We start from the raw sequence: 19,365 nt of genomic DNA on the forward strand, positions 1-19,365 counted from the left end.
ATTTCAAGTACAGGACTTTGAGGGTATTCTTCATTCGAGGTGGCTACTTGCATACCGGGAGAGGGAGACCCCTCCGAGGGGATGCCCCCGCTTTGACTCCAAAGCCGCGTACGGAGCTATTCAAGCGTTCATATGCTTACCTCGCACCCTCTCTGTATAACGGCCTCCCCTCGGACTTGAGAGAGCCCAATATAACGGTCTACACTTTTTTGAGGCGCCTAAAGAAACATATATGGATGGAATACCGCGCTGAGAGACAGGAGTTGCCTCTTCCTTGATGGAGCATGCTAATAATGGACGTAAAAACTTTCCAACTTGTCCTATTATCTTTGGGCCGGTTGCGAATATCCCTTCTATCACTAGGGTGACCCCGCGACTTGGGGGTGTTTGGGATGGCAGGACCACATGCAACTTTCTGATGAAGGTTTCGTTGGTGCCTGATGGGTCTGACCTGAAATCCCCTGCCTCTGCAGCCTCAGTTCTACTGCGGAGTCCATTATTTTTTTCAAGAACGATTGAGCGACGAGCAATGTGTCGCAAGCCTGCGGCTGGAGTGGCGAGCTATCCTGTAATTGGGGTTTTCTTCCCTTTTTAAGGGTCTTTTCCCCTTAGGCCTAGATTTGTTAGGGCAATTACTGTAAGAATCTGAGAACTAGTTTTTCTTTTTTTATGTCACACGGGAACGGCTCCCCATTTTCAGCTGCGGGCCGCGATTTTCTTTTAGTTTATCACATGTAATTGACTCTGGGCTCTGCGGTGGCATAATGGTGCGTTGTGGGGGAGATTAAGCGACGATTCGTCTGTCACTACTCGCGGGTCCTTTTACTGTGGCCCTGTGGTCTGAGCTGTCGGAATGACCCCGTGTTGCGGCCTCTGGTTGGTGGTGGCGGGGTTTTCTGCCTCCGGTCTTTCCGTGCGTGCTGCTTTGCTCATTTTGCTCTCTTCGTCTTCATTTTGTTGTTTTTGCCTCGTTTTGACTTCTTGGTTGGTTCTGAAGCGCTTTTCCTCTCTTTTTCTCATCGCCCCTGGCTTACCTTTTTGAGTCGCCTCTCTGCCCTTTCGTTTTCGTTTTCTTGTTTTTTTGGTGGGGTCCACCCTTTGTCCCTCCTCTGCTTGTCCCCTTGATTCTGCGTTGTCTCCGCTCCCTTCCTTTCCCCATTCTCCGTTTTTCCGCGTCGTCTCCTTGCTCCATTTTTCCTTGAGCTCAGGGATGGATTCACGTACTCGCAAGAGTCTAACCATCCCTTACGTCCCTCCAACCTGCACTGCAGCCAGTCTCAACACGCATGATTCATGTTAAAGTGTACTCTTTTATTTTTTGTTCTCTGATGTAAAGTAAAGTAATTTTTCACAAAAAATGTAAAAATGTACAATATGAGACAAAATGAGTTGGCTTATACGACCTATGAACCGAGTTTTCTGCCGTTTTCTCGGGGAGGTCGGTTATGAAGACGGCGGCAGCCGCAGTTTGGATACGAAATAAATATTATTATTATTATTATTTCTTTGCAACTGAATGCGGTGGAAAATGCAACAACACAAGGGGGAAAATCAATACTGCAGGAAGGGGTAGGTACCTAACATACTGAAAGTCTGCCTTTGTGGGAGTTAATGAAGCCAAATATGAAGAGAAATCAAATGGAAAATAATCCTTTTTAACAGATCAATGAACTTTCGGCAAATACAAAGTCAATTTGGAGGAATGTAATTTCCTTCTTATAAATTTTAATAGAATATTTAGGTATTTGCTGTGTGTGGGAATAATTAGTTTGATTGATTTAAATAAATAAAAGTGATCCACTAATGAGCTTAAAGTTCTATCTAGAACTCTTTGAAATTTAGAAAGTGTTTAGAATTGTTCTGATTTCAATTCAAAATAAAATCCTTTATAGCACCAAAGACACATCATTCTTTTATAACATGTTTTGTGTTTTGGGTAAACTACAATGTAAGAGAAAAATATAATTAGAATTTTAATTAATATTCTTCAATTAGATTATTGCAGAATATTAAAAGATTAAAAATATCAACAAAAAAACTTAATTAAGAAGTTTGTAGATTTTCTTTAAAAAAATCCTTTATAGCACCAAAGAAACAAATCTTTTATAGCACATTTTGTGTCTTTGGTAAAATTTCAAAGTAGATAATAAAAAATATATTCAAACGTCTTTTTACCAAGTAAATAAATAAAAAACGATGCACAAAGAAGAATAAACAAAAAAGGCACAAAAAGCAAACTTTCTGCTATTCTAAGAAGTTCCCGCTTTGAGCAATCAAACTATTTCATACAAAAGAACATGCGGAATTCTTTATTCTACAAACAATTGCACTTCTTCCACCCAAAGTGAGCATAATGAGCATGAAAAACGCCTAATCGAAGAAACAATTTCAAAAACATTCCAACACCCTCACATAAGAAAACTTACAAAGAAATTCCCACGGAGTAAAAAGAGGAAAAAAATCATTCACATTTTCCCATTATCCCTAATTTTCTCTTTTATTCTATTCTTCCGCCCCTTTTATTTTCATTTTTCCTCAAGAATTTTTGCCAATGATAGACCGAAAAAAAATATCTAATTAAGAACATGATAATTTTACCTGAGAAGTAAACTTCCTCTTGACTAATTTTCTTCTCTTTATCTCTACTTGGTGCTATCACAAAATTGTCTTAATTACACAAAATTTTCAAATCACAAACTTCAATTTAGTCCATGTAAACACACACTGTGAATCACACGGAGATTGTGCTTTTTTGCATGAACTGATAAACGCGAATGTTTGCGCCAAAAAGTTACCTTTCTCCTGCACAAAATGCCACTCAAAAAAAAAAACTCACAAAACTCCACAAAAATGCAAAAAGGTGTTTCAGTGGAAGGAACCACTTTGAGAAGAACAACAAAAACAAGAGCGTCTTCAGGCAGCTCTAAAAAGGTGAGCTGAAGATTTTTTTTTTTGGGGGGAATAAAATGTTATTTTGAGCTGTATCTCACGCAACGGTTGCTACTTCAATGAAGTGCTACGGAGCTCGGTGTAGTCACAAAATCAAGAGGGAAAATTGCGAGTGAGAGAGATTGAATTTGTGGAAATGTGTGATGGAATGAAATCACCGTATATGACTCACTTTTCCAATGGAGATCCTCTTCCGAGTTGTTCGGTTTGAGATATGTTGTTCTCCCAACGGCGAATGCATTATAAATTTCAAACAAACAGCTGCAAGGTGAGCATAAAAACGCCGAGAGAACACTCTTCTCTTCCAAGAAGGGAAACATCCTCTCACAATGCTACTCATTCTCTCTTCCATGTAAATTCCCCTCAAATGCTTCATTTCTGTCTTACGCTAAACTCAATTATATTTTACGTCTCTCACCAGTTTACTTGCGGGGAAATCTACTCAAAAAGACTGAGATAGAACATACAACGACCTCACTTCAACTCATTCATAGCACCCCCACCAGCAACATCGAGAGAGCATGATATGAGGTGTGTAGCATATGAGAAGAAAACCATATACAGAGCACAAGGTTTTGATTATGTATAAAAAAAAACATCCAAACAACGCGCTCTCGTGATGTATGCGCGCGTGAGAGAGAGAGAAGGAAGTCACCAACATTGGTCAAAAGAGAGAAAGATTGTGAAGTAATAATGCAACACTATGTTCAATTTAAAGGTCAAACTAGTGCTTTTAATTAACATGTTCTTGTGGATTCATTAATTTTCTTGTGTCCGCTAGGGAAGAAATTAAATCATTTCTGTGGGAAATTTTTGTATATTTCTTAACAAAATCTTATTGGGAAATTTTTTCGAGGAAACTCAAATTTAATTTCCCGTCAAAAAACCCCAAATTTCTGAAAGAAATCTATTTTTGGAGTAGATTAAAAATATTTATTTTGAATCATAAATGTTTTTTTTTAAGTATTTTGTCATCAAGAATAATTAAAATTGCATATATTTTAGGCAAAAGTTTCGTCCAAATTAAGTATTTTTGAGTCCTAATAAGTCATTTGAGTCTGAATCAAACATTTTTGGCGTTCCAATTGAACAGAGCCAATCATTAATTAATGTTAAAATAAACTTCCTGAAGAGATTTTTTTCTTAAGAATTCTTTCAGTGTTTTGCAAAAATGTTTTGGCATGAGACGTCTTAAAATATTTGTGGATTCTTAAAATTCTTTTAAGGAATTGTAATTAAATTATTTTTATTTGACCTACAACCTAAATAAATAATTTGAATTAACTCATACCAGCCTAAAATCATTTTTATGGCTTTTTTTCTTTCAAATCAAATTTTTACAAAGAGAATATTTTAGACGATGTTAATGAAAGAAAAACATTTTTAAGAGAAAAATTTAAAAAAATAAATAAACTCACCCATCAGCCAATTTGCGACGTCGAGCAATCGCACTATTCTTGATGATGTTAGCCACTTCCTTGCCGCCGGAGCTCTCCCCATCGCTTGTTGATTTATCCGGTTCGGGCTCCCGCATGCGAATGTTGGCCAAATTCATCCTCAAACTCTTCACATCTTCACTCTCACAGGCCTGTGGGGTCTTCTGTTGACTCTTCTGGATATTCTCCTTTGACACACTCCGCAGTATAGCTGCCAAATTCTTCGATGGACTTATACCCTCCTCGGAATCACTACTCTCCGACGGGGTCTTCTCCACCTCAACCGTTTGCACGGGGGTGCTGATAATTTGTGCCGTTGCGGACTTTTTGAGATTCCCAACGGATGCGTGCGTTGACTTCTTGAGGCGCGACTTGAGTTCACTGTTGAGATCCATCGGGAAGAGTCCCACGCATCCGGATTTTGACTTTTTCAGGATCTCCGATGGTCGGGAAAGTGACGAAGATGACGGAGAAGTCTCCGTGGCTTCTGCGGATGTTTAATAGAAACCAAATTATGTGTGTCATGTGGTGAGTAAGTGTGATGGGAGTTTTAATTTAATTTAACAACATGACTCGAAGGGTTATCATCAACATTAATTGCAATTAAAATAACATTATGCTGCGTTGTATTTGTGCGTGTGTGTGGTTCATTTTGATACCAAAAATGTATAAATGTTTGTGTGAGCATTAGCACAAGCAGAGTCAATTGAAAGATATTTTTTTTTTTTTTTAGAAATCGTGCACCAAAAATTCACACAATGAAAGCAAAATGATAAAGAAAAACCATAAAAAGAAAATTCAGAGGGCATTTGCTGGAAAAATTGTAATTGTAAGGAGAAGCTTTAAAGTTTCCGATGAAATAAAAAGCTTTTTTGAGATAAAAATTAAACAAAAAAAAGCTAAAGAAGAACAAACAAAAAATACGTAAAATGCTTTAAAAATAAAATAAAGTAAAAAAGGTGTGCATAAAAATAATGTACCTATAAATGCATTAAAGTGAAATTGTAATGTCTTCTCTAGTCCTCTCTCCACATGATTCTTCTCTATACGATCTATCTTTTTGTCTTTCTTTCACATTCTTTGTATCTCTCTACTAGTAATCAAAGTCTGAAAGAATTGCATTAAAGAGTTTTTTTTTCTTTTCCTTCTTTGTGTGCGAAATTTAGGAATCTCCTGCAAATTGAGCACGAAATGTGATTTGCAATGACGGACTGAAATAAAAATTGAATGTTTCGTAAAATACTCGCGAGATGTTGGCTTGCAAACTTGCAAAAGAGCTTTGGAGTGAATGAGAGAGAGAGAGAGAGAGAGAATTAGCAACATAGTGCAACATTTGCAAGTGCATGGTGTGTGCAAAATCTTTACGTGACAATCGAGTTGGTTAATTTTACTTCACAGATTTTCTTCAAGATGAGATTTTTGATCCATTTTTAGAGGTTTTTAATCATTTCTAAATAACTATTGGCTGCTTGCTTAATAATGAAAATAGTATGTACAATTGGTGGCAGCGGTGGGATTACATACAACTGGTGGCAGCGGTGGGATCGTTTTTTTTTTTATTTTCTAAAAAATGAGATTACTTCTACTTAAAGGTATATTCAAAAACTATTTTTGGCCTCTTAGTAAAATCTTGAATCACTCATCAATGCAACTCTGTGTGACATCAAATCTAATTTTATTATATACCAGTCCGCCTTTTGGAAATCACACTCCGTGGCAATTTAATGCACTCTTCTAAAATCACACTGTATGTGGTGTCGAGGAAAATATATGTGTGTGTGTGTGGTGCCTACGGGCGAGGAGATGAAAATTGGATGGGATTTATCGCACCTAGGAGTATCCTCTCGAAATCATCATCCAAACGCGTGATCTCCTCAAGAGTGATCTCTTGGTAGATTTTCTCGAATGCTTCCTCGAAACTCCGCACAACAGCTCTCTGTTTCCTCACGAGATCAGCACGATTCCTAAACACGCCCTTCCTTGCCACCACCTCCCGCACCTCCATGGCTTTTGGTTCTTTCTGCTGCGGTACATCACTCCATTGCCTAATTCCATTTGTCACCACTGCAATGGTTTTCATCAAATTCTTCGATTTCTTTGGCACACTAACCATCACATTTGGTCCTCTATCAAATATTTTTACTTTCTCCACCATGGACATTGATGATGGTTCTGGGGACATAGAATTCCCGCCCCATACGCGAGGATACCCACAAATTGTTCCGTTTATTTTTTCATTCATTCATTAGAGTTTATTTTTATTTGTGATGGAAAAACCATGAAAGCCACCCGATTTTTGCGTGTATTTGGTTTTTATTTTAGTGTGTGTGGTGTGTGTATGTGTCGATGGAGAATTTTCAAGAGAGAGAAAATGCAAAGAAAATTAAAGAGAAAGAAAATAAGAAAAGGTAAAAAAAATAAAAAATTGTCATTCCCATCACCAAAAGAAAGAATTAAAAAAAAAAACATGCCTGAATTTCATCAAAAGTGCTTCCATGCAGAGTAAAAAAAAAAGAAAATAAAATTCAAATAATTTTCATTGAGCCCACTCACCGATTTCCGTGCCAGAATCGTCGGAAATATTGTTGGATTTTGATGTTGTGTTGTGATCATCTCCAGAAAATTGACTTAATGGCAAAACACCTTTGAAACGGAAAAAAGAGAAAATTCAATAATTCCTCTGAAAATTTTGGAAAATTAAAGTCTTACGTTTCCTAATTGGTGACGTAATGGGTTTTTCTGCATCCTTCTTCCGCAAATTCTCCATTTCCTTAAACATATTCGCCTTTGCACGAACACTATTTACACGTACAACGGGCTTTAGGGGCTCCTCAACCTTCTCCCCATGCCCCAATGGGCTGCCTTCGGGTGAAAATTCATCTCTCTGCCTCTCCATGTCGTCCTTTTGATGCAGAAAATCCCCCGAGGACATCTCCGATGTCTTAGCCGTATGCAAACCACTATCGCTACTCAAGGAAGTCAAATTGTATTCACCTGACAGTGAATGTGATGTGAATTCGGTGGTTGTATCCAGGGAAGACGTTGAAACGGGAAAATCTAAGCTCCTCAGGGATGATTTGGATGTAACTGAGACAGCATCAATGAATGAGGGACGGAAAATGTCCAATGTTGTCTGCAAACTATTTATTCACAGCAGTGACAAAGAGAGAAAAGATAGGAAAGTCAATCATAACGCGTCCAGTTATAAGAGTTGGTGTCCCACAACGTGTAGAAGTTTGTTTATGCGTTGTAATACTATTTGTGAGCAATATTAGTAGGCAAAGTTGATTTTTTTGTGAAATTCAGCAATTTGATGCATAAAAATGGTCATATCTCTAGTTCTATAACACCTACAGAAATTTCTTGACTAGTTTTGGAAAGGTCTTGAAATAAGCTATAATTTGACATATATCTCAATGATTTTCAAGGTCACCTCTAGAACACAAAATGGAGGATATTTGTTTCACAAAAAGAGTTTTTCGCATTTTTCGTTCTGAAAGAATGGTTCTAGAGGTTTCTGATGTTCTAGAAAGTTGTAGATAATTACAAAACCTTTAATTTGATACCAAATTGAGCAAAATCGGACAAGCGGTTCAAGAGATATGGCTCTTAGAACTTTTCAAATGCAAGAATTTTTCAAATGGTCATATCTTCTAAACGGCGACATAGATTTTCTTCATTTTCGGACTGGTGACAGATATTGAGTCAGGCCACAACATATCAAAATTTAAAGGAAATCTATAACAGATGTTCGGAGATATTGCCCCTTAAAGTTAGGCAATTTTTGTTTTTGATTTTAGCGCCTCTTGCGAATGTTTTTGGAACTTGGAATGTTCTAGACAGTTGTAGGGCTTCTTGAAACCTTTCATTTGATACCAAGATGGTCAAAATCGGTCAAGCCGTTCTCAAGTTATATTGAAAAAACACTTTTTGCTTTAGACCGCCATATTTGCTAAACCGCTTGACCGATTGTCAAGTATGAATTGTTGATGAAGACGTCTCACTGAGCTCTACAACATACTAGAATTTCAGATCTCTAGCTATAAGGGAAGTGGTTGACGTTGTTTTAAAATGGCGGACGGCGGCCATCTTGGATTTTGAAAATGCGAAAAAATGAAATTTTACACCCACATTTCTATAGAAAACTTCAAACTCGAAGTCTCTATCTGTTACTGTTCTCGAGATATAAGGCAAAGTTTGGACCACCGGCAGGCCGGCCGGCAGGCCGGCCGGATCAAAAATTTTCCACCACCATTTTCGTAATGTGGGATGTCTAAAACGTGCTCATACCAAGTTTGAGCCCGATCTGAGGTGGTCGGTTTTTCCGACGATTACAATACTTGGTGTTGGCCACGAAGTGGAACACCAACTAATTGCATTGAATGACTTTGTTATGCATATTTTACAAAAGATTTTATGAATATTTTAATTCTTTTATTATGTAGAACATTGAAAAGTTTTTAGAATTGTTTTCTAAATTGATGTTTTTGGGTCAAAGAATTCAACAAAATCTGCAAATAATGTTCAAGAACAAGAAAATACGTTACATGTTGAATGATTTTCATTTTTTTTAAATGTTTTTCGACTTAACGTTTAATCTTTTTTCACTTGTTTTGTAGTTCAAAATTAATTTTATTTTCCTATGTAAAATTCATTTTATTTCTTGACTAATTTGTAAAGTAAAACGAGAGAAAAAAAAGAAATTCTCCGTGATTCGAACTCACTCCACGAACATTACAAGAACTGACGCCTACCACCTGCTCTATTAACTTTAATATTTTCCCCGAAAGAGCAAAGATTTTATTTTTTTACAGAACCTGTATCTACAGTAACCTGCAGAAAACAATAGAAAAAAACTTGTACAAACGTCGACAATTTCCTTTCCAGTAGCTTTTCCAACTTTTCTCTTAACAACAATTAGACAAAAAGGAAAAATTCCTTCAAAATATAAAAATTCATGAAAATTAACACGTAAAATTCCGATTTTCCCACCCGGCTTTACGAAAATACTCCCACAACTATTCAAATACAAACGAATCCTTCTTAATCATCACAGAATTGATAAAACAATCACTAACATAGTCACAAAAGCTCAACATCTGTCCGTGACAAAATTCAATTAGGTGAATTTTATGGCATTTCAACGTTAAAGAAAAACACCTCAAAAGCTCATCCGTTTGTTTTTCTTCTAGGCACTCGTGTGTGGGCAAATTCAAATATACATATGTAGGATAGTAGTATGCATCATACTCCAAACAAAATCGAAGATGTTCGCACCAGCAATTCCACTGTGTATATCTTTAGAAATAATCTTCTCCAGGTATATTTACACAGTCTATGTGCTTAACAAGTCGTAGAATTAATAATGATCAAATAGGTGATATTTTAGATGAAAAAAATTCTAACGATTGGCTCAAGAAGTCGTCGTATGTCCAACATGGGCTATCACAAATCTCTGTATTGATCACTGTGTTGCTTTTTTTGTGCGGAGGATGATGTAAATAAAGTTTCTCAGTTTGTCTTCACTTTCCGAATGGTCACTGTGTGCGCATTTCTTGTCCGAGAGACACACAAAATAGAGACAGACACACGGGGTTGAGCTCTAAAAATTTATGACTGTCAAATTATTGTTTAAAACCCAAAATTGTGTGGGTGGGTGGCAAAAGTTTACAAATCCCCAAACAGTAAAAGTTGTATTTCGAGAAGACTTCTTCATTCTCTTTCAATATGGAGATTTTTCTTCTCTTTCTCTCGCTCTTTTTTTGTGGGAGATAAATTAAAAGGAGATTGCGGGTAGTATGTACCTCCTTCCGTCAACTTCCTTCGTTATCGCGTAACAAAAGTCTCTCTATGAATTTTTCTTCACTCCATTTACGCGCGATAGGCACGAGAAGTCCAACCAAAAAGATCTTGGCGCTCAAGTCTGGGCTTCGGTGAGATGAAATCACAAACACCACGATCACAACTTTTGCTTATATTGAAAGATTTGGGTCAATATTATCAAAATGATTACAATATAGCATATTAATAAGCCTTAGGAGTTGTGAAATATTACTAGAGTTTGAAAATCCATTCATTCACAAAGAGATTTTCGTTGAGACAAAAAAATCTGAATAAATAAAACAACCACGCAAATTAGTTTGATCGTTGTCGAAAGGAAATAAAAGTAAAACGTCCGCGTAATTAATGCAAAGAAAAAGAGGTGGCTCCTTTAGCACTCCTCTCGATCGCGAATGATCTGCCACGGTGCGCGCGACTCAACCGCACCGACGATGATCGCACGACTAATCTTTTAAAATAAGCATCCATACAATAGAGTCACATTGCGCGGGATCGTGGTTTCGATCGACGAAAGTTTGCGGGAGAAAAAAAAACGAAATATATATTCCTCCTATACTTATTTACAGTATTTATAAATTTTCTGTATTTATATACGCAAAGAGTGTGTGTCCCATTTGAAAAGGCTTGTCGACGATCGTACAAGTGTGTGCGATTCCGCGATCTTGTGCGCCTTGCATCATCATTTTCATGGTGATCACCATATAGTCAAACAATACACCGAGAGAATCTCTTTAGCATAACAACATAAATATAATTATTAGCTATTCAAATTAGCACGACTACATGTTGAATGTGCTGCGGCAAAGGGAGAGACATGAAGGCGGCACAACTTGCAAATTTTGCAATAAATTTTTCTTTACATTCCAAACGCAAAATTGCTGCAAAATCTTCATTTAGAATATTTTAGATTTTAGAACGAAATTAAAGTTAAATTAAACCGGATGGGGACACAATTGATGTGTCTTCTATCCAAAAAAAAGCCCTCACGTTGGGAAAATTTCTCCGCAGTTGTGGATTTTCTCGAATGGAAATTCATGTGAGACTGTTGTAAATTTAGAAAAGTGTCTGGAATTCTGCCAACATTGCTCAATTTTTGCCACAAATCCACCCATTTGGATTACCATGAACTTTCTCTCATTCTATCTTCCTACATGTGTGTGTGTTTAAATGAAAATTCTTGCGTGTGGAAAGTGAGAAAATCTCAATAAAAGAATTAATTTATGAGCTAGAATTTTCTTTTTTTTCTATTCTGCTTTGTTTGAATGATTTTCCGGGTGAAAGTGATTACATGAATATTAAAAAAAATCAGGAGAAAGATAGATCAAAGGATAAACTCTCTTCTCTTTTGAAAGAATGCATGAGTTCAAATCTCGGGGACACTTCTCATTTTCTTTTTTCTTACTGAATTATTTTTATTTGTTTGAAAATAAAATTTATAAAGAATGGGATTTATTCTGCTTAAAAGAATTCTTTATGTAAATGAAAATATTCGGATATCTTAGAAATACTCTTCAGATAATAATCTTTTAGTTTTTAGTCCTAAAAATGCTCAGATTGTGAGGAGAAAAAGCATAAAGAAGTAATAAAATTAACCCTGAAAAGTATTAAATTCTAGAAGAAAAGAATTATTTGGATTTTAGGTCTAAAGAGGTTAAAATTGAGAGAAAAGTACTTAATTTAAGCCTAAAATGTCCTTAATTCAAATTTAAAAGTACTAAATTCAAACCTAAAAACCATTCAATTCAAGTCAAAAAAAAGATACTTAAATCAAGACTAAAAAGTGTACTAAATTCAAGCCTAAAAGCTATTTGATTCAAACCTAAATGGTATTAAAATTCGAGCCTAACAAAGTACTAAATTAAGGTCTAAATGGTACTAAAATTCAAGTCTAAAAGATATTAAAATTAACCTTGAAAAGTACTAAATTTTAGCAGAAAATACTGATTCGGATTTTAGTACTAAAATGACCTTTAAAGCCCGACTATAGAACGATTTAAAATTGTTAAAATCTTACAAAATTTTTATTTTTCAGTTGTAAGAACAGATTTTTAACAGAATTGATCCTAATATCTAGATGAGTTTTCTAGATTTTAGATTCTTAGAATTCTTGAATCGAAATGATTCTTTTTAATTGTAACGTAAAGAATTAAAACTTCTCGCTTAACAATGAATTCAAATAAATTAGAAACTAACCTGGAAATTTCATCAACAGTCACTGGTTGAGTCTTGAAGCGATTCTTGTAGATGTCCCTCCTTGAGCTAGCAGTAAGCTTGGGCACAGCACCGGATTGCTTGAGGAACGATTCCATATTCTTCACACGTTCCGCCACTGAGACGTGCGTCTTTTCACTTTCACTGGGACTCCCATCACTCGGGTAGACTTCGGGATTCTCAAAGGAGCGACTTCGCAGGAGGACTGCATTAGTTCGATCAGCTGCTGTATCGGGATTTGAGAGCCTCTTAAATGGGGAATCTGTCTTGAGGATGGATCTGACGCATTCGGTGTCTGTATCGGAATTCTCTTCACGACTACTTTTGCGACTTGTCTTGAGTATGGGACGAATCTCCTCCGTCTCTGATGAGTATTTTTTCTTTAGAATGGGCTTGGGGGCACTCCTCATGGAATAGTCAGTCTTGAGGATGGGTTTCACTTCGGGATTCTCGCAGGAATTGTGAATGTCCTTGCAGAGTTCAGCTGCTGCAAGGATAACTGCTTGGGAAATGGAGACATGTTTTGGCGTTTCACACGGCGTGGAGGTTGAGTCTTTCTTCTTCAGAATCCCATGGGGTTCCATTGGTTGCAGGGACTCCGCTTCGCGTTCATAGCTCGTTGACTTGAGGATACCATGCTGAATCTCTTCGAGACTATTTCGTCGTGGATTCTTCGCCAGTGCACTCTTCTCATCGGGCGAATGGCTACGGCTGTAGCGACTCTCATCGAGGGAGGAACGCTTCTTGAGAATGCCCTGCCGGAAGCTATTCCGCGTGGGTGTATCCACAACGCTTGAGGAAAATGTTACGGGTGATACATTGCTGGACCCGGCTGCGGATTCGTTGTCTTTTTTCTTTAGAATTGAAACAAGTTGATTCGGTGGTTGGGACTCTTCAGCACTCTTCCGTCGCAGCTCAACGTACACTTCATCAGTCGCGTGCTCCATAAATGGCCCATTGTCATTGGGATCCATTTCGTGGTGATTATTGTTAACTGGTGAGACTTCCACGCACGCCGCCACCTCATTCGTTGTTGTTGTTGGTGTTGTACGCGGTGCATCCAACCCGGCGAGCTTTTTAATAGCTGCCAAATCATTCCTCGTCCTTCTCTTCATTGCATTCATCTTCTGCTCCACCTCGGAGAGTTTCCTATTCTTCCGCATGTAATCACTGTCGGAATCTCTACTTGAATGAGCATATGGCACAACTCTCGTCCTCGTGGCTCCTTTGTCAATTGTCGGTGATCTCAGGGGTTGGTTGAAGCGCGTAAAATTGCATTCGCCATCGCTGGAAACTTTCAATTCATTCGAACGCACACTCAGCGGTTGCTTCAAGTAATGCTTCGGACTGAGCGTGTTTGAGCGTCTCTTCTCCCCTGCGAAGCCCTCATCGGACTTCTGGGCAGCACGTGGAGATTCAAAAGCTGTCGACTGGAATCTCATTGCACCCAATTCACGACGCTTCCTCCGACGAAATTCAACCCCATCATCCATGGTGGCTTCCTCCGTGAGAGCTCTATTCAAATTTGATTTTCTCTTTGACGATTTATCCTTTTCCTTGTCTTTCGGTGAGATTGATTGCTAAAAGACAACAGAAGACGATAAAACATAAAATAAATCACACGCTAAAAAGATTTATAGGCCAATATTTTTTTTTTGCTACAAAAGTGAAGAATATTCTTCTTCGTTTTTGTTTCTCTTCTGCGTACCTTCCGTATGGGGCTCAATTCCGGTGTTTGCGGTGAACAATCACCCACATTCACCTCACCAATCATTGTTGATGACCTCAGGCAGGGTGAGGAGAAGGTGAAGGAACTACTCATCACATCCGAGTCGGGAGATTCAACCAAATACTTGGGCACCCCCTCCACGGTCAATTCCTTCAGTGTCTGATTCACCGACACCGCAATCGATGGCACCAATCTCTTTGCACCCAACCCCCGGCCACCAATCTTCCTTCCCGCTGAAGGCGATGCACTCGATTCCTTCTTTTTGTCTGTGCAAAATTAAAGATTTGCAAAAAGAAAAAGAATTAAACTCCTGGACGGAAGTGTAGCCGTATAAACAACAAACAAACCTAGAGCAGCTGCTCGCAACCTTGATGCTTTCGTTGTACGAACCGGTTGATGATCTGGTGGTGTCTTAATCGATTTTTTCGTCGTACCTGTTGACGATGACTCACCTGATGATGATATGGCGACACTCATAGCTTTGACCACTTTTGGCGCACTTTTCGTACCCGTCGTGGGTGAAACGTGGACAAGAGCTTCCGTGTACATTGAACGACTCCCCGGACTGCTCGGAGCTGCAATTTTATTTGCAAAAAATTAAATCATTTCTTTGATAACAAATCACCGCAATTTCACAACGATAAATTAAACATTTCTTGATCTTACTTTGATTTCTCACGATGGGTGTTCCACGATTGGATCTCGATATGTATCTATGAAGGAGGGAGAAAAAATGTTTCAATTAGCTGTTGTATGTATAAATAAACTGCGCAGATAAATCTGTTGAATTTATTTGGAAATAATCTTGATTTTTTGTAAAATCGAAAATTAGAAAGTGCTTGAAAGGAAAACTTTTTATTACTTTTATTGGCTTTAGAGAATAATATTGAATCGAAGGCTCAAAAAGGAATAGAATTATATTCTTTCTATTGAAAAAAAAAATTTAAAACTTTATGCAATAACTCCAATACCTTTGCTTAAATTACCACAAATGGTTAGAGCACATCGCTTCAACGTGAAAGTCTTTGGATCGAATCCCATTAAAAATCTTTTTTTTCTCTCCTAAAGCTTTAAAAATCTGAAGAACACTCAATCAAAAAAATTAAATCTTGTCTCTTATCTAAAATCTAGAAGCTTTTCAGCTCAACATTTGAGATTGGTACAACACGTTCAACACTCTCTCGTGCTTTCTGGGTGAATTTCTATGAAAAGCAAGATATAAAATATCATGCTGGCTTTTACCTCTGCTCCGTGGCAGGCGACGACGACTCCTTATCACTGACTCGACTGTCACTTCTTGCAACTTTCTCCAAACTCCCACGGTGTTTCCCATTCATGGGCTTGTCGTTTTGTGCTCTTGCGCTACGACTAAAATCACTATCTACTTTTCTACTATCACATTTTTTAATTGTTTTGTCCTCCACATCCTCCTCGGTACCCTCATCGTCGACACTATTCCGCTTCCTCACGCCATTCGTGGTGACATCGTGGCCGGAATATTTGGCGGTGGTACGCATGGCGGGAGGATTTCTATCCGGTGGCACTTTGGTCGACTGACCCGGCATGGTGGTGTCCACTGATGATAAAACAACACACTTAAGTCCTACAGGAGGCGTACATGAAACACTTTCTTTGCATATTATTGTTAGGAGGGCACTAATTGGTTGGGGGGGCTCATTGATGTCGTCAGGAATTAATTGTTGCTCGTGGCAGTTGATGGTTGTGGCAGTGCTATCTGCAACGGTTTCCAAAAGAAAGAAGAAACAACCATCCAAACTCTGTTAGTTCTCAATTTTATGCGTCTTTCTTCTCATTAAATCGAATTTTCTCTGTGTTTCAAGAAGCACATAAAAGATTTTTACGAGTAACTACACTGAGAAAAAAGGTTTTTGCTCAAGTTGGTAATTTTTTTGTTTGATTCATTAAGATGTTACTGCAACACTAATAAATCTATCCTCTGTATTGCACCACATTCGCATAAAATAAATCCCGCGTAAACATTCATTGAACGTAATCTCATTGAGGAAATGAATCTCACATGATTTACAGTCGCGTGTACGTCAAAGATTTTTACTCAAAATGTCACAAACAACACTCTTTTTTTTCCATTCCAATTTGCATTAACACAAATCTGTTTACAATTTACCCCGTAAATCAACAATAAATTATTTCTAATAATAAATCTCCTCCGGGTTTTTTTTCCTACTCCAAAATAACATCTCAATGGTTACAGAGTTTTTATCAATCACTTAGCAAGGTGATAATTTAATCTATAAGAAAAAAAAATTTACCAAATTACCACGTCGCAATTTTTTTTTCTCAGTGTACCTACCACTAAAATCTATTTACAGGAAATTATCACATTCTTGTATTCCCTCTCTCCCGCGCTACGTTGCCCAAATTTAGAATTTCTTGTTGTCACAACTTTTGGACATTCAAAAGAAATCTAATTTTAATAAATTCTTCAGGTAATACAATTTTGCATTGCATAACATGGATTTCCCAAGAAATATTTTGGAATGATACAAAATACTTATGAGGAAGGAAAAGAAAATTAAGAGAACAACATACCAAAAGACTTTGAAGCACAAATGTGAGAGTTAATAAAGCAATTTGTGTGCACTCTTTTTCGTGACTCTATCGTGCCACAAATAAATGCATTCTGCACATGAAATATCTTTTAATGTATAGACAAATACAATGTTAAATGTGAGGAAAGAAAAAACGCATCAATTTCACTTGAAATTAGTCGGTGGTGCAAATTAATTCTCGGCCTTTTTCTTGCACTTAATAGATACTTTAGATATATAAAAAAAAACAGCTTAAAGTTTTAGCTATTATTTTCAAGATTTAATTCTGATTTTTTATTGAAATATGAAGGAAAAGATCTAAGAAAAAAACTTCTTTTTGAGATTCGAACTCGGACTATCTCGATTTTGTCTCGCGCGCAAGACTATTACGCTAAAACTCGTTTACTTTAAAATTAAAAGGCCGCATATTAACTCACCCACCCAATCCAGCTATTAAAGCTGCCACTTTTTTCTCACAATAAATACAAGCACGATTAGCACTACTTAATAAGATATACTCTGATTGAAAAGGAAAATGTTTAATGTTTTCCCCCCCACGCTAAAGTTTTTTTTCTCATGAATATTATGCGCGGTGAAAATTGATTAGATAAGGTGTGATAAGTCTCTGATTCTCGCAAGCAAAAAAAAAACCTCTTTTGTAGCACTGAATATTTGACCCGAATCTTATTCTTGTACAAACCAACCAAACATCTTCTTTGTCTCATGAATGAGACATTTCAAATTCTTGATTTGTTATTCTCCGATTGGAGTGAGTGAAGAAATCAAAATGGCAAGAAAATCCACCAACTGGAATTGCTCAGCGCGCGCGCAGATTTCAACATTGCTATGCTTAAATTAATGTTATTCACAAGTGTTGGGAAAAAAAGAGAATTATTAATCCATTGCACTTATTTGGTAAGGAGAGTGAAAAATAAAGTAAAACACAATCTCAAGGTTTTTCCTCTTTTGTGGTATTTTACACAAAATAAAGACAGAGAGAGGGAGACCGAATAACTTCGACATCACCAAAAATAAAAGCGGAAATTGAGGCAATGCTGAAGAACATTATTTTACAACTTCTCTGCCTCAAAGAGAAAAGCCACACACGCTGAGAATTATTGCAATGACGTTTAAAAATGTATTTTAGATTTCTTTTTTTTTTTTTTTTGCACAACATGTTGAAGAAGAAAAAACAAGAGATAATCGACATTTTATCGCACAGTAGAAGCACATTTTCTTTTTCTTTTTGCACACATAAAGAATCAGAGAGAATTTTCAAATTGTCTGGTCATTCTCCTTGGTGAACGCGTTGGAATTTCTTGCTCTCCCCCAAAAAGAGGGAAAAAAATGCATTTTGTGCAAGAAGAATCCTCGAAGAAAAGCTCATCGTTATACGAGATGAGACAAAACGTATATTGAGTGGAAAATTGTCCCATTTTACAAGCTTTTCACTTTGTATTTTATAGCAAAATGCAACATCATGCAAGTTGAGAGACCGTCAGAGTTCAAAAGTTCTTCTCTTGCCAAAAAAGGGTCTTTCAGAAATTTAAAAATTTCTTTTAGAGATTTAGAGCCTGAAGAAGTTGATTGAAAAATTTATAATAGAATATTTTCTTTATCTTTATTAATTTAAAAATTCATAAACAAATTCTATATCATTCCACATAAATTCTAGTAAAGTTCTTGAAAGAATTTCCCACAAATCTACTTTAAAACTTAGTGGCAAAAAAAGGAACCTTTCTTTTGCAGTCGGGTAAAGAATATCATAAATAAGAAGCAAAGTTCAGCATAATTCAACAAGATTTCTTTACAGCCGAAAAAGCAAAATTTTTGAACGACCCTATGTACGAATTTGCATGAATTTTCAATTGAGAAGCTCACGTTATCATTTTTGTCGGTCATACCATATAGAAGAATCATACACATAGACACAAATATTGTAAATCCAAACCATGCAGTAGAAAGTTCCACATATTTTCACTTCTTTAAGCAAGTTATACTTTTTTTTTTGCAAACATTAAATTTTATCCTCAATGAAAATTGATTTTCAATTGGGGGAATTTTTTGCGTGATTTCCTCCTTCCTCGAGCGTTTAAACACGAAAATTTTTAACACATATTTCTTCCAACAGAATTTTATTTGGCACGATTTGTCTTCTCTCACGTGGCGGGGTTGGGAGAATAATAAAAATTCATTTTGAAGAGCCACTAAATAGACAAACTGTTGTATTATTAATTTCTCTCTGGTATTGAGTGTTTATTAGCTAAGAAGGAAGAGATTGCATAAAATGATCATTCTGGGATGAAATTAGGTTTTTTTTTCTTTTCGGGGAACCGCAATCCCGCAAGAAGTTGATGCTTCTTCATCGAGAAAATCCACAGTTATATATATATATAACTGTATATAACTGGAGATTATATAGTTGGTATTTGGTATAAAAAGACGAAATGAAAATGTATTTTAAACCGGAACTTGCTTATTTCTTCTTTTCTAATATGTAAATCCCAAATGCTATTTCGTTTGCAAGTTTATCTCTCTTGGCATTTTCGATTTGTAGACAGCAGCACCTCACAAAAATCCATTTATTTATTGAGCACAAGCGGATTAACATTGAAGAAGAAGAGGTTTT

At 36.8% G+C, this 19,365-nt stretch overlaps 1 protein-coding gene across 8 annotated transcripts in view; it reads right to left on the reverse strand.

Moving 5' to 3' along the window:
• LOC129792225 (supervillin) overlaps positions 1 to 19,365 on the reverse strand; it is an 80,395-nt gene that overhangs the window by 22,607 nt on the left and 38,423 nt on the right. For 5 of the 8 annotated variants that reach the window (XM_055831063.1, XM_055831060.1, XM_055831061.1 and 2 more), the window contains 9 exons: positions 15,409 to 15,901; positions 14,833 to 14,879; positions 14,514 to 14,741; positions 14,146 to 14,432; positions 12,420 to 14,017; positions 7,095 to 7,525; positions 6,939 to 7,028; positions 6,216 to 6,557; positions 4,368 to 4,872 (listed from right to left, as the gene is read on the reverse strand). In XM_055831063.1, coding sequence (XP_055687038.1) covers positions 4,368 to 4,872; positions 6,216 to 6,557; positions 6,939 to 7,028; positions 7,095 to 7,525; positions 12,420 to 14,017; positions 14,146 to 14,432; positions 14,514 to 14,741; positions 14,833 to 14,879; positions 15,409 to 15,731 — 3,851 coding nt within the window. In that variant the 5' untranslated portion in view covers positions 15,732 to 15,901. Of the gene's footprint in view, positions 1 to 4,367; positions 4,873 to 5,365; positions 5,501 to 6,215; positions 6,558 to 6,938; positions 7,029 to 7,094; positions 7,526 to 10,189; positions 10,637 to 12,419; positions 14,018 to 14,145; positions 14,433 to 14,513; positions 14,742 to 14,832; positions 14,880 to 15,408; positions 15,902 to 19,365 lie in introns of those variants that run through there. The other 3 variants (XM_055831062.1, XM_055831066.1, XM_055831067.1) reach the window with 3 other exon arrangements.

This window comes from Lutzomyia longipalpis, chromosome 3, assembly GCF_024334085.1.
Source record: "Lutzomyia longipalpis isolate SR_M1_2022 chromosome 3, ASM2433408v1".
Lineage (NCBI taxonomy): Eukaryota > Metazoa > Arthropoda > Insecta > Diptera > Psychodidae > Lutzomyia > Lutzomyia longipalpis.